At 44.0% G+C, this 14359-nt stretch overlaps 3 protein-coding genes across 3 annotated transcripts in view; 1 reads left to right on the top strand and 2 right to left on the bottom strand.

Annotated features, from left to right (window-relative positions):
* Nucleotides 1-6959, top strand: part of svep1 (sushi, von Willebrand factor type A, EGF and pentraxin domain containing 1) — a gene marked incomplete at its 5' end in the record, with an annotated part of 85239 nt that extends 78280 nt beyond the window's left edge. Inside the window, 5 exon segments of the mRNA XM_084487502.1 lie at nt 1770-1940; nt 3923-4018; nt 4432-4527; nt 5747-5840; nt 6216-6959. Coding sequence (XP_084343628.1) covers nt 1770-1940; nt 3923-4018; nt 4432-4527; nt 5747-5840; nt 6216-6246 — 488 coding nt within the window.
* Nucleotides 6647-8993, bottom strand: txnb (thioredoxin b). The gene is made up of 5 exons (XM_084487184.1): nt 8835-8993; nt 7733-7837; nt 7425-7490; nt 7186-7251; nt 6647-6977 (listed from the first exon to the last, which is right to left on the bottom strand). Exons 1-5 carry the CDS (start codon nt 8856-8858, stop codon nt 6915-6917), a joined length of 324 nt encoding a protein of 107 aa, XP_084343310.1. The 5' UTR covers nt 8859-8993; the 3' UTR covers nt 6647-6914.
* A 765-nt stretch (nt 8994-9758) lies between these two features.
* LOC311368381 (prostaglandin reductase 1-like) lies at nt 9759-14349 on the bottom strand. Its single transcript, XM_084487183.1, has 9 exons — nt 14230-14349; nt 13543-13667; nt 13302-13347; nt 13079-13138; nt 12331-12498; nt 11305-11578; nt 10902-11007; nt 10482-10600; nt 9759-10140 (listed from the first exon to the last, which is right to left on the bottom strand). Exons 1-9 carry the CDS (start codon nt 14244-14246, stop codon nt 10030-10032), a joined length of 1026 nt encoding a protein of 341 aa, XP_084343309.1. The 5' UTR covers nt 14247-14349; the 3' UTR covers nt 9759-10029.
* Nucleotides 14350-14359: the final 10 nt, after the last annotated feature.

Genomic DNA, 14359 nt, shown 5'->3' with positions numbered 1-14359 from the left:
CTAACACAAGCTAAATGAGACATAACTACGAGAGCCAAAGTGCAGACCAAAGTCTTCCTGATTATTGAATCAATGCATGCACTGCTCGATCAAAAGGTCACTGCTGTGCAAGATGACACCTTCCCCTTTTACACAACACACACACACACACACACACACACACACACACACACACACACACACCCTATTGAAATGCATATGAGCGCATTGCTTCAAAAGCAATGCCTGCTGAGTCTAGTGGCCCCATATCGTTTAAAAATAAGACTGCATTCAATGTCCACAAGAATACAGTGCTTCAAAGTGCTTCAAAGTAGCACTTTGAAGAACTTGATCCAATTGGTCCACAGAGACGCTATCTGTGGTCCACACCCTCTGTCTGAGTACAACGATCAGGGGCTCTTCCTCGTCTCTCTCCTCCCAGTGATTGGATCGCTTACCACCGATCACATGACCCAAGCCCCGACGTTCAACACGAGGGCCAATCAGAACGGACGCACGTCAGCTGTATTGGGCACTCGCCGCATGTTTGGCCTTGTGTGTATGTGTGTGTTTGTTTGTTTGTTCAAATTGTTTGTCTCCCCACACGCGTGCAGTGCACTCTTCCAGCACGCTTCCCAGTTCACCTGGTTCGGCCGTCGTCCCTGGTCTTCATCCCTCTCTCTCTCTTTCTCTCTCTCTCTCATTCTCTCCGTCTCTCTCTCTCTCACTCTCTCCATCTCTCTCTGTGTCTCTCTTTCTCCCAATATGAGTCTGCTAGGATGTCTGGCGGGCCTCTCAGTTGGTGTGACACAGCACCCAACCCATTAGGGCTGACAAAGCAGAGAGAGGGGGCGGGGACCTCTCTCTGGACCTCTCTCCCTCACAAGCCCACTCAGTATTTATCTGTCTTTCTCTTTGGCCCTCTCTCTCTCTCTCTCTCTCTCTCTCTCTCTCCAGCTCTCCAGCTCTCTCTCTGTTTGATCAGAGCCAGGTTTCTGCATCAAACACTCAGATTGTCATGTCCTGCGCCGGCCAGCCTAATTATGGGATCCTCCCGGCATTGCTATGGCAACCCCTTTTGTCGAACACACTTATGCCTGCTCTAAGAAACGGTTGCTGTCCATTCGCACAATGAGGCTTGTTTGCATTCACATTTGCATGTTATCTGTGCTTTTTCACCGACTATATGGTACGGAAATACTAGAATATTGTCCTAGGGCGGATACTATTTCAACACGTTGGTATCATGTAACCCTGTCACAACTTCCTGAGGTCCCCCACTGGCATTTTGTTGATCTATATGATTAAATTCACTACTTTCACACCCACAAATGTTGGGAACAGGGAATGCATGTCCACAAGCATGGTTTCTGGATGGTTGTGCACTTAAGATAAGCAATTCATCCTCTTTTTGCATGGTGTGAGCTGCGGACAAGGAGAGTCTAAGTGTGTTGGCTTAGACTCTGTGTGTAGGTGAACCGCAGCCAAGAATCATAGAGCGTTTCCAGGAACAGGGAGGGAAACTAACGGAAAGTGGACTAAAAGCAAAACCGAAACAAAAATGTCCGAAAAAGGTTGTTATTCAGGCCTTTTCCTTAGAACGAATAGGGTTTGGTTCTCATACATTTCAATACATTATATGACATCACAGTAGCCTGGACTAGAGTATTCTGACCATCATTCATTAACCGGTTCAGTGGAGCCTCAAGGCAGGTGGTGGGCGTGGCTAGGGCCCCCCCCCCCCCCCTTCTGATGGAGTGTTAACACGCGTTGGGACCCACCCTCCACAGGGGTTTCCTGCGGCCCCCCTCTCCACGTGGCCCACGGGGTGGTGCGGGGGGCGGTCTTCCAGTTCGGCGACGTGGCGGCGTACTCGTGCTTTAGCGGCTACGCCATGGAGGGCACCGGAAGGAGCCGGTGTCTGGAGAACGGCACCTGGACCGCCCCGCCCGCATGCCGAGGTAGTGCTCCCGGCTGAGCTCGTCCACAAACCCCCCCCCCCCGGCCGTCCATCCGTCCGTCCGTCCGTCTCCGCACAAGTTTCTCGTACGCTTGATGTCTTGAGGAGGAGCACCGCTAACGCATGCTGGACCCCCCCCCCCCCCCCCCCCCTCTGTGGAGCGTTTCGGTGTCGCTCTGAACACTCATTGTGGGCGTGGTCCGTTGGTGTATCGGGGCACGGGCCAGGGGCTGGTCTCCTATTGGTTCAGTCCACCGCCCTGTCTACCGCCCCGGTGCGTCAAACGGAGCAGAGCCCTGATCAGTGTTGTGAGCAACAGCTGTGTTTGTCCTGCGATGACACCCCCTGGGGAACGGGTCTATGCTAGTTTCTGTTTCTGTTTCCACGTGGCTGCTCTATCTGTGATGGGTCCCCTGCACTGCATTAAGGAGTCGAGGTCGTGGAGTGTTTCACAGCACGCCGTCTTGAGTGGGATTGTGTATGGGATGATGAATAAAGTTTGCTTTGATTGGATGACTAACTAACCCTAACCCTTAAGGAAACAACTACTCACTGTTCTTAATCTCCTCTCTGTGCCCAAGCTTCCTTTGCTGCTATAATGTGTCTTTCCTGCTATTCCTCATTCCTCACTCAGCCATGCAAAACATACAAACGTACCATTGACCAAGCTAATAATAACAATGGGGCTGAAAGAAAACGTGTTCCTCAGACATTAAAACATTCAACGCCTGTGTCAAGCACTGCTCATTGTTGACGCTAGAATCTCTGTGCATCCACCCCAAACGCCTGCTTTCATGGGGGTCTGCCTTTGCGCAAACTAACCACCTTACCAACCCTGGGCTTTGGGGTGTGGTCTTCGTTAGCCATTAATGTGGGGGTACAGTTCTGTAATAAACATTTTTGTTACGGATATGTGGGTCCATGGGGCCTCTCAGACAGCCTAGTGAGAGTTCAAATGCTCAAAGATATATTCATAGCTCTCATCGGTGAGGTGTTAAATCTTTTCAGTTTCAAATAAGTCCAGAACACAGCCCAGACTCTGCTCCGCTGTCTATTTCCAGTTTTTTCAGTGATCTGGAACCAGGGCTGGTATATAGGGCTGAAATTCACCCTCTATTTGTTTAAGGCTAAGCCAGGATCACGATTAGAGTGGGAAGGGGGAAGTCCCATGTTGTCGACGGGAGCTGGCCACCGGCTCTTCTGAGAACACAACACAGTTCCTTATTTACCTACAGAGATTGTCCGTTTGACATACATAGGTGTTTCGGGTGGACTAACAGCATCATCTTCACATCGGTGAACACGCAAAGTATTCTAATGGGATGCAGACTCACTTAAGCTTGTTTGTTGTTTTAAAGAGTGAACATGCTTTCACTGTCTTCAAACCTGCAACAATAACTCAAATGGGTAATAAGATAAGGTCCTGAAACTGGATTAAAGTCACTTTAAAATCATACATGTGGCTCGGATAACTGGCTATGTCCAGCCTTGGCTAGGTATTTCTCAGAGTAGGGGGCAGTTTTGGGGTTTCCACAGATGAGTGCATAATCTTACTGTGCCCCTGTTCGATACTTGCATGGCATCGTGGCGCTGGCGAGGCTTGCATTAGTGACTGCATGGCTGGTCTGCAGGGTAGGGGTGGTAATAACAAAGCCCTCAGAGAGATCTGGCCTGACTAATCCCCTTTTGTTTTCCCTCACACTGTTTCAAGACGTTACTGTGTCTTCTATCACAAGCGGGGTCGAGAGACATTGGGAGACACTGGACGATTTCAGAATGTTAACTAGTCGCCCACTCAGCGGGATCCATCCACTTCCTGACTTTACTTTACTTCAGTACTGTACCAAGTGAGGAGGAGCTTGTGTATCCCTACTGACGCGTGTACATGCTTGTGTGTGTGTGTGTGTGTGTGTGTTCATGTCTGCGTCTGTGTCTGTGTCTCTGTGTGTGCCTGCATGTGTGTGTCTCCACTCTCCCCTTCAGCTGTGTGCTGGCTACAGTGTCAGAACGGTGGTGCCTGCCAGAGGCCCAACACGTGCGCGTGTCCCGAGGGCTGGATGGGCCGGTTCTGCGAGGAGCGTGAGTCCATTACTGTTACACTCAAACAAAGGCTTTCGTAAAACAATACAATAACAGCCCACGATGTGGCTAGATGTAGCCAAGGATCCCGCTACCGTACCAACACATGCAAAGCTCTGTGGGTGTAGGTAGCTGCTCATCCATAGTCCACAGACCACATCCGTATGCTAGAGGGAAATCAGCAGTGACCAAAATTCTGTTGAAGTGAAAGATGAAGTTCTCAGGAACTAATGGTCATAAAGCTACAATTCTAACTAATTACACCAAAATGATAGCTTGTAAACTTACAGTACGATTCGATGACATTATTTTTTATTTAACAGTGCTTTGGACTACAGCGTGGTGAGCAGTAATTACTCATGATTCGTAACAGCTCCATAACCCTGGTGCCGCTCTCCTCTCTCCCTCGTTAGCCATCTGCATCCTGCCCTGTCTGAACGGGGGCCGCTGCAAGGCCCCCTACCAGTGCTCCTGTCCCCACGGGTGGACCGGCACTCGGTGCCACACCGGTGAGTATGGGTGTGTTAGTGTGTGTGTGTGTGTGTGTGTGTGTGTGTGTGTGTGTTAGTGTGTGTGTGTGTGTGTGTGTGTGTGTCTGTGTGTGTGCACACAGACACACACAGATGTAGAGCGTAGATGGTGACGTAGGATTCATAATGGCTCTGGCGACATCAGTTTCCGTATTGCTGACTCAACTGTCTGCATGTACACAGGGGAGGAGGAGGAGGAGGGGGGGTGGGGGGTGCCCTTAATGGCCCTGAGGATGAGTAACGACCACATACAGTGAATTCATACATGCTCCATAATACACGGCAGCCCCTTGATGTTTGCACAGTTCACATCTACCTCTACTTTACATTTACATTCAGGACAATTTAGCAGATGCTTTTATCCAAAGCGACTTACAATAACTACATTTGTCAGAAGAAAGAGAAACTATATATTGCTGTCGGTACAGTGAAGATATTCATAGAAACAAGTGTTAAGCATTTACAATTGCTAGGTTAACCCATTCCCCTTATACAACAAGATAGCTAGGATACTTACTGCTATGCTGAAAGAATGCAGATGAAAACAGGGAAATATGCCATGGCTTTCTTCCCTGTCAATGAACAGCCTTAAGCACCCCTGCATTAATATTTTAAATGTAATGATCAGCATGACAACTGTGAGAACGTGGTCGTAGTAAAGTTGGTAATTATTGTAAAGTTAACTTCTTTATAATAGTTGACAAACTGAATAACAAGTATCTGATTAAACAATAAAGCAATATCAAACATTAACCTTTAACCTCTCTGGTTAGGGTTGATCTCATTTATCTGGACAGTAAAGACTTGCAGTAAAGTATCAACAATGGAATTGATTTAATCCAAATGAGCTTGGATGATACAACAACATTACTGGGGAAGTCGACTTAGTCGTGAATCAAATCACATAACACACATCACCATTCTCCATTTTACCTTATGAGTGTCTACGGCTGGTATTTTTATCACTGACGAGGTCGAAGGACCAAGACAAGTATTGGTTTAGTCATTATTTAAACATTAAGCCAAAAAAAAAAAGAAATCCTGGATGAGATCATTTATCCACTGACCCCGGTTTATTCCTTTAGCACAAACCACCACATTGATTCCCCGTCTTCCAGAGCCCAGAGTGAGCAGGCTCAGTCTCCCCCTGGCTAGGCTCCTCTTTGAGGAGAGTGTGACCATGTTGTTCCGTCCACAGCGGTGTGCGCCGCGCCCTGTCTGAACGGAGGGCGATGCATACGGCCAAACAGATGCCACTGCAGCCAGGGCTGGAGTGGACACGACTGTTCGAGGTGACGCAGGAAAACACACACACACACAACCACTAAACGCGTGTGCACACACACATATTCACAATACACACAGGTGAAAGTCATTTAAACAAGTGGTTATCGCATGGTATCTTGATTTCTTTAGTGGACTTTCAACCCTCCCCTGGTTAGAGCGTTATAGAGCATTCCTCCGGTGCCCACTGTTCCCGTCACTGCTACTGCTAGTTACCCACTAACTTAGTCAGGTGATATTGGCCAGGAGTTGCTCCCAATACATCTCAGCGAAAAAAAGACATGCTTGGCGTAAAACATTATATTTTTGACCATCAATAGTGTACTGACTAATGGCTCATGAGTCAAGTTTTGGTAATGCTCGGCCTATCCCCTTCTCTGCAGGAAAAGGAGATCAAGCTACTATCATTTCTGAAGATGCCTCCGTGCTCCACATCAGCTGTTCGGTCAAGGGGAATTTTTTTGTATAATTTTCGCAATTGGAAGCCATTCATTTTCGTCACCGGTGGAAGTAAAGCAACGGCTATTTGTAAATTAAAACTGTATTTTTCATATAGAAAAACAGTGCTTAAAACATATGCTGCTATCATAGATGTGTAAAAACTATTTGATGTGATTGTCCAATGTATATGTGTAAACTATTCATTTTTATAAAAGCGTAAAATGCCATTCAATAAATAGTTTCCTTCAATAGTTCAAATCAAACATGGGACTGAATGATTAAGAAAAACAAAAACAAGGTGCTATTCAAGGTAAGTTCAAATGAAGACTAAGGACAAGGTGTATTCAATACTGGACCATGAAACCCCGGCACACAATGTTAGGCGTCTTTATTCATTCCACCAACAAAACAAATACAAACAGTAAATGTGTGATAGATCCATATATATAAAAAAGGTCAAATTTGAAATCCAAGCACAGACTGGATAATTGATAAACTATTGCCGAGCGGTATAGGGACTACATAATGGCGGCCTTTATTGCAGATGTGTAACCGGGGGGTGGGTGACTGGTGTGGAGATGGTTGGTGATCGTGCTCGGACCAGGAAAGAAGTGGTGGTTCCTCCAGGACGGGCGGTCCTTTCACCGCATAGCGACCACCTTCTGCTCCAGGAGGATATGATTTGCCCCAGCAAAGTTATCAATCTGAAAAAAAGAAAAGTAAAAAAAAAGTACACTAAATATTCCGGTTGAATAAGGATGGACAGATGTGTCACATCACCGCCTATATCACCAGGTGGACGGGTATTAGCCAACAAGAGGGAGGGTGTTGTCCAAAGCATTCCAGTCTTAAAGTGCCATTGGGGCTCGGCTCTTTAAAAAACAAATGTGCATTATGGTTGCCTCTTCTTACCTTTACTCCATTTTTGAAGAAAAGGAAGGTAGGCATGCAGTTCACTTCATAATGTCCGGCAACATCCTGTAGGCACAGAGAGAGGGCATAAAGAATAGTTTCATATTTTAAAAACATGTACAAGCTTGAGATTATTCTCATTCTTTTCTTTTGCCCTTTCAGGTTAGACAGCAATGGGGTCTTCCCCCTGCCCTCAGTTACTCGTCAAGTAAATAAAAACACCATCCATGAAGACCTACCGCAGCCTCGTCCACATCCACCTTGAGGAAGACCACGTTGCGGTTTTCTGGCAGGTCTGACATCGCCTGCCAGACAAAGATTAATAAAAAGTACATTGTTAGTAAGTGATGGACGACATCAGGACTAGACCACCTGCCAACCAATTCAGTCATCCGAACAAAAGTAAAGAATACCTCAAGAGTCAGTTTGGTATAAGAACATATACAAATAATGTGAGAAAGTTATTTGAGAATAACCGATTGAATCAAGTCTTCCAACTAAACACACCCGTATTAACATATGCACTGGTTGTGGGATCATTACTTACCACGAATTTGGGGCCAATTACTTTACAGGGGCCGCACCATGAGGCTGTGAAATCCACCACCACCAACTTGTCGCCAGCTTCTGCCAGGGCAGCCTGGAAGTCGTCCTGAATGAACGTCAGAACAAACTCGTTAGTCATTACTGGAACTCATCCTATCGGAGCAACGGCAACCTTTGAGTTCACCCACTTGCAAGTACAGAAGACTGCACTTTGCATTAGACGACCTCAAAGTTGCCAAATAAAAGCAGATAGTGCTAGCGGCGTTTGCGTAAAATGAGCGTAAAATAAAACCCATAAGCTTATTTTCACCAACCCCTCTGGCTCTCCCACCTATGAAACTCAAATGGGGGTCTTTACAACCCATAAGCTCATTTTGTCGAGCTCAGAGAAAATGGTTGGTGTTTAGCCATCTTGTGCACTTGGCTAACAGACATGAACCATTGTATGGATAATAAAAAAGTTACCACCCACTGACTCTGTACTTGGTTGTTATTAAGTACTCATAACATAATCTTTAGTAAAACTATTGACAAGATGGTTCAATTTCGTTCACACAAGAGTGGATCGCTTTGTATAAAACACAAAAACATGCATGGACCTCAACACGCACCCGTGTGCCTAGCTAGTGCAGGCTGTCAACATATGCATCCCTCAGCATAAGCGACACAAGTAAGTGGTGGAAAATACACGTGTATAACTTAACTGTGTGCCCAATCAGATCAAAGCCCATTGATTAAACACCCTGACCAGCTGGATCACAGCCCAACATGATTTAGCTGAACATTGATGAGGATGATCGCGCCGGTGTCCTAGCATTGTACCAAAGTGGATTTCTAAATAACCGACTTGGATGTTTTCCGTCCATGGACCATCGCTGCGCAACAGTAACGTTAGTGTAAAGGCTCTAGTTGCTAATTCAGATTTAGTGTATAACCCGCGTCGTCGGTCATATCTGGGACGGCAACCGTACGCCGCGTGTACGGTTACTCCCTCTGCCATAACGAAAAACCCCGCCATTAGTCACGATCAGGCTATGCAGCCACTTAGATATAGAAAAATGCATTCGTTACTACTTCTCTGTTAATTAAACAAAAATACATACCAGGTCTTCAATAGCGCGAACCATGATGATCAGCTAACAGATCCTTCGAGTGATACAAAGCGAGTGACGTTACGGTCTCTACTTGAATGAAAGGTCAGCGCTCCACCGCGGATCTTTATCACGGCGCCTGCTCGGACCTCCCCTTACCGGAAGACAGGGTGCAGCTGCGATAAGGAAACCAGCGTTTCCAGGACATTCTACCAATACTATTTATGTTGGATATATATATATATTTTTAAATCGCATTTGCAGCAGGTTCGATTGTTTTATTATTCAGCTTTATTCATCAAAACCATGTCCGAAAAATAAAATTGTTTTATAAAGAAATTAAAAGAAGAATAGTAAGCCTATGCCATCGTAAAAGCTACCAAATATTTTGGCAGCAAGTAAATGCAGCATTTTATTAAGAAGAATCAAAGGTTAATTCTTGAGTCACAATGACTAGACAAAATCATTCAGTCCTGGTGAATAGTTGAATGAAAGCTTAAACGTCCAATAGCAAAGCAATGTAATGATTCTGGGTGTGCCTAGCTCCTTTTTTAGTAATCGTATCTTATTTCAACCCTTTTGCATTAAATGTAACTTGTATGTGACAATAATTGGAAATGTGACATATACAGTTTAAAAAACGTTTGGTTACAACGATTTCAAAGGGTCATAAAATAGTCAAACTACACACAACTAGGCTCTCGGCACTTTTCACAAACCACGCCCCCACTTATGAAATTGAATCGGCGTCTAATAATACATTATTCTTATTCTGATTAAAAAATATCAAAGATTAAAAATAAATTGGTTAAAAAATGGTTTATTGGTTAAAATTGCGTTAAATCCATTTATCCTCCTCTCAGCTTGGACAAAGAGAAACGTATCTTTGAGTCTGCCTCTTTGCATTGAAGTTCATGATATGCAAATGAGGGGTACGCCTCAACACGCTTCACTGTTACATTTAGAATTAAGTGTTTTTACAGAACACAAACACACACAAAATAAAACTTCTGCGGTTTAGAATGAATATCAGCTAATAATGTTGTATATGTAAATATAGTAAAAAATGAGTTTATTTGAGCCTTAGGCATTAACTCCTGTCTAGGGAAAGACGAAAGATTCTATAAAACAGATAATCAGGTTTTGAGCGGGTTTGATAATGAGCAGTTTGGACAAAAATACACTTCTTCCACCCTTCTCCTCTGTCTCAGACTTTGATGATGGCTTTGCCAGTGTTCTCCCCCTGTAGCATGCCCATGAAGGCAGAAGGCATGTTGTCAAAGCCTTCCGTGATGTGCTCTCGGCACTGCAATTTACCCTGGAGGAGGAGGAAAAGGAAGAACAAATATGTAAACAAATCTTGCCGTTAGGGTTAATTAAAAAATTATATTTACCATCAATCATTTTTCTTTAAATAAATGGTGCACATTTCTCCAAAAACATATTATCCTCTTGGAAGCATTTCATCCAAATTTCTGTTCATCTTTTAACATTGTCGTTTAGTCTATCTAATATAAAATAGTTGGGGTTGCCCCACAGATGTCTACACTTTCCTAAGGCAGCGCCATTGTTTGGCTCACAACCAGTGGACAAACCTAGTGCAACATTTAGACTGACGATGACTTAATCAAAAATAGACCATTAGGTTGATTTACAAACCTCCTTCATCCACGCCATCAGTCTTTTGAGAGATTCTGGATGTTTGTTTTCAAATCTGGTCAGAAGGAACCCCTCCATCTTGAGCTGCTTATAGATGATGGTCAGGTGTGGGTACGGGCCTGAAAGACAACAAGATGTAGAGTGAGGTTCTCCTAATAAACTGGCCAGTGTGAGGGACAATGGCGCCATCTACAGTACAAAGGGGGGCCCAACATAATGATTTTACACAGATAACACAATGAATTAGGTGTTTTTTTTAAATAAAATGTGCATTGTCTAATGACAGAGGGAAACATGCAGTTCTATTAATCTTACACCATAGCCTAATAAAAAACATTTCCTTTTTTTAACCACACAACAAATGTAACCGCTTGATGTTTTACCTTTCAGTAATGCAAAATAAAACCCACACAAACACACCTGTCTGTGGTGTGGTGTCATTGTACAAGGAGATGCCTCCACACACAGCTATTCGTCCAAAGTCATTCATCAGCGGCAAAGCTACACTGGAGAACGGCCCTCCCACCTGCCAATCAGGCAAAGGAAACACAAATCAAAAAGTGAAATATATATGTGCATTAGGAGAAGCACACAACATTAAAAGACTTTAGAACATAGCTATAGAAGGATATAGGACTGAGGTAAACTTGAGCTGACCCCCATGCTGTAAAGACTGCAATTCACAACTTCTTCTGTTGAAAACCGATCAAACTCTTTGATAGGGTTGATGCATAATATTCCAAAGCTTAAGTAAAAAAAAGTCCTCCCAGTGGCTCCATAAAAACAACGCATCTCAACTCCAGTCCATCACTCCAGGACTCACGTTCTCAAAGTAGCAGTCGTATCCTTCCGGCGCCGCCTCCCTCAGCGCCTGGTCCAGAGAGCCCACGCTCTTGTAGTTGATGGTCCGGTCGAAGCCCAGCTCCTTGAGGAAGGCCACCTTGGCGTCCGAGCCGGCCGAGCCCACCACCCGGCAGCCCTTGATCTTGGCGATCTGCCCCACCACGGAGCCCACCGCCCCGGACGCCGCGTTGACCAGCAGGGTCTCCCCAGCCTGGAGCCCCAGGACCTCCTCCAGGCCGTACAGGGCCGTCAGCCTGAGGGTGGAAGCGTGGGGCGGGGGTGTGAGGGGAGAACGGGCGGGGTAGAGGCGGTGCTTTGAGTGTGTTGCACTTTAACCACCGTGCACATTCGCACCTTTAAGAACATCTCTCTGATATATGCAAATACATATTTATTTATTTTATATTAATAGATTGTATTGTGTACATTAAGTGCATACATTGTGATTATTACAATTTGTATTATTATCGTTATTTGTATGATTTTATTCTATTGTTTGAGTTGCAATGATTTTTTTACTGCTGAACTTCCCTTTGGAGATCAAATAACTTTTAGTTTTAATCCAGATGACTAAGAATTATATGTTGTTAGTGAGAATAGATGAAAGAACTTTCTCAAAAGCATTAGGAGAACAAAATGAGACCACAGAGGGAGTTACAGATGACTACGACTTCTGGCATTCAGACTCCCAGATGTCTTACAAGAATAACAAAGCTGTTGAAGCCTTTCCTAAACAACTAGACCAAGGATCCATTTGAACTTCTGACCCACACACAGATTCAACAGAACTTAAGATGCAAAAAATCTCTAAAATTCAAATGCCTTCTTACTTCTAAAAAGACGCTTAAATAATTCTTAAAGTAGTGTACTGGCACCTCATAGGCCAGTACGGCTTCCCCTACGTCGTTGTAGAGAGAGGGGTCAGGGGGAGGGCCCACTTTAACCTCTGTACACCCTAGCCAGTCTGGCTGACCTAGTTGGCTTGTACTACATTCCTAAACCTCACCCTGAAGCACCGATGGCACCCAAGGCCTGGGACAGGGAGACATCTTCAGGCCAGTCCGCCATGACGGGAGTCAGGCCGGTTGTGTCGCAGACGGTGTGGGTCCTCCAGCCACAGTAACCCATGACATGGCTGCCCACCGGAAATGCTGCGTTGTTGCTTTGGATCACCCTGGAGAAAAAAGCCCAAAACAATCTTTTACAAAAATATTGTTTTGCGCAAATTTAAATACATGTAGTTATTTGTTATGGCGGCTGTGTGAGATGTTATTGTGCTGGTTGGCGTTAATATTGATAACATTTTACCAGTTTTTCTGTGGCTACATCTGAAATAGGGTATTAAAGAGGTCAGATCAGATATATCCAAAGTCCATTTGTGATCCCAGGAAAACCAAGTTCAACATGATACATCTGGTGCTATATCAACACCAGATGTTAGTTTGTTTTCATCCCCTTTTGGAACAATCAGAAAAGAGATTTGATCATTGTGTTTATCATCAAAAGCCTTGTGGTAGCAACCAGCCAGGCGTATCAAGGATTTACGTTGGGATGCATTTGCCAAGAAACAGTGCTGTTATCCACATCCTTCCCGCATCCCTGGAGATCAAGGACCTCGGTAATTAACAGCAGGTGTAGTTAATTACCAGTTCTCGTCATTTTGTCAAAGCAAAGTCAGCTATTCAAATCTCTCTGTTTTTCCATCCCATTTAGATGTGACTCTAACCCCTGTGTTCATGTGGGCATGTCCTTACTTGGCCACTTGAGCTCCAATCATGACCTCGCCTTCGTTCATGCGGACTCTACTGAATGGCCTGGAATAAGTATTTTGGGTTTTTAGAGGTGAGGAAAGGCAAAAACATTTCAGAACAATTTATAAGTTTGATTGTCACTTTCTCAGTTGATTTTTAAATATATTTATTTTAAAGCTGTACAATTTAAAAAAAATGCCAAATTGATATTCCACTCCACACTTACCTCATGTATGGGTCCACACTTAGAAAAACTGCCTCCAGCATCACCTCTGAAAAATATTTCAATGGAATAAAAGGGATGCTTGACTTCTCACCTATTATCCTAAGGTTTATTTGAATCATCTCTCTAATGAGATTGACACAAAGACAGCACTACGCTGCAACTTGAGGCACCGGAGAAGCAGCTTAGCGACGTAGGCCTATAGACCAAACCGTTTTCTTGACAAGAAGTATTTTCTTTTCACCTCCATCTTTAGGCTCTGGTAGTTCCTCGAGCTTAAGTTCAAAGTCGCTCTTCTTGGGAAAGCCGTCGAAGTGCTTGGTCAGTGTCCACGCTTTGGCTTGGACCATTTTTCTTTTTTTTGAACAGCTGTGTGAGAGGAAATTTTAATGTAGTTCTTTGACAAAACTTTTGTCAATCATCCTGAGTGAAGCAGAATGAATCTACGCGTATTTATTATGTATATCAAGAAGAACACATCAGGCAGCTAAAAAAAACACAAAAAAACTGTCACGAGTCCACGTAAATATATAAACACAATATACTGTATATATAAAATGGCATAAAGTTCCAAGACATCTGATTAAGCATCGACGTAATAGAAACTTCAACATAAAAAAGTGTAACAACATATGCTATATCGAGAAGAATATGTCCAACATACAGTTAAAGTAGTTAAAAAAATTAGATACAGTATTAAGAAAAGGTTTACGAGCTCGCTTAACACAGGAAAGAATGCAAGCTTAATGCAAACTTCATTCCAGTATATAAAAACAAGGGACCCCATTGGGATCACATTCAAATGCATGCACAATGAATAACCATTTATTACACACACATAACCAGTTACACCCTACACTACAAATATAGGTAAGAGATAGCTGGCAGTTGCACGCAAAACACTTTTTAGCTTGACAATGGAGTTACTTACCAGATGCCGTTTTCCATAAAGAGGAGTGTATACTTGGTAGGAGAAGGACCCTTTAGAATGAATTCATTAATAAGTTCGGCTAAGAAATGAGAGTTGGAACTTGGCAATGGAATTTGGAACTCTGATTGGC

The sequence above is a fragment of the Micromesistius poutassou genome, assembly GCF_964030765.1.
Source record: "Micromesistius poutassou genome assembly, chromosome: 23".
In the NCBI taxonomy this organism is placed as follows: Eukaryota; Metazoa; Chordata; class Actinopteri; order Gadiformes; family Gadidae; genus Micromesistius; species Micromesistius poutassou.
This window is presented reverse-complemented; position numbering and strand designations above follow the sequence as displayed.